General features: G+C 54.2%; 1 protein-coding gene across 1 annotated transcript; it reads right to left on the bottom strand.

Annotated features, from left to right (window-relative positions):
* Nucleotides 1-35: 35 nt before the first annotated feature.
* Nucleotides 36-215, bottom strand: SARC_17681 (hypothetical protein; the record flags this gene model as incomplete). The annotated part of the gene is made up of 1 exon (XM_014288225.1): nt 36-215. A coding segment is annotated over one exon (180 nt), but the record flags the coding sequence as incomplete, so codon positions are not given.
* Between the last annotated feature and the right edge of the window lie 589 nt (nt 216-804).

Consider the following 804-nt stretch of genomic DNA (forward strand, 5'->3'; position numbering starts at 1 on the left):
TCTCCGACTCAGAATGGTACCATCGGCCCACCTACCTGCCGAGTGAACTTCGGATTGGCGATGTGTGCGCAGGTCTGTGTGGCCAAGGACCACACACTGGCATACAGCGCATGTGTCGAGTACAGCACCACATACAACGGCCGTGGCCGACTTTCGTGTGCATTCTGACTATCGTGTGAATCATGGTCGGTAGCTTCGGCCATGGGTTGAGTCATCGGCTGAGTGCACGTGTGTAACCACGTGGCGTGGGCTAGCTGCAGTGCGCCTTGGTCGATGGTGCACTCGAAGGCGTTGTCGCTGATAGAGAAGATCTGCCCACACCAGTGGTGTGATAGTATGGTTAACGTGGGGAGTGTCAGTGGTGTTGTTGGGGTGGTGATATGGTTAGCATTGAGAGTGTCAGTAGTGTTGTTGGGGTGGTGGTATGGTGAACGTGAGGAGTATCAGTAGTGTTGTTGGGATGGTGGTATGGTTAGCGTGGGGAGTGTCAGTAGTGTTGTTGGGGTGGTGGTATGGTTAACGTGGGGAGTGTCAGTAGTGCTGTTGGGGTGGTGGTATGGTTAACGTGGGAAGTGCCAGTAGTATTGTTAGGGTGGCGGTATGGTTAGTGTGGGGGGTGTCAGTAGTGTTGTTCGGGTGGTGGAATGGTTAGCGTGGGGAGTGATAGTGGTGTTGTTGGGGTGGTGGTATGGTGAAGGTAGGGAGTGCCAGTAGTGTTGTTGGGGTGGTGGTATGGTTAGCGTGGGGAGTGTCAGTAGTGTTATTGGCGTGGTGGTATGGTGAACGTAGGGTGTGCCAGTAGTG

The sequence above is a fragment of the Sphaeroforma arctica genome (assembly GCF_001186125.1).
Source record: "Sphaeroforma arctica JP610 unplaced genomic scaffold supercont1.11680, whole genome shotgun sequence".
Taxonomy (NCBI): Eukaryota; class Ichthyosporea; order Ichthyophonida; genus Sphaeroforma; species Sphaeroforma arctica.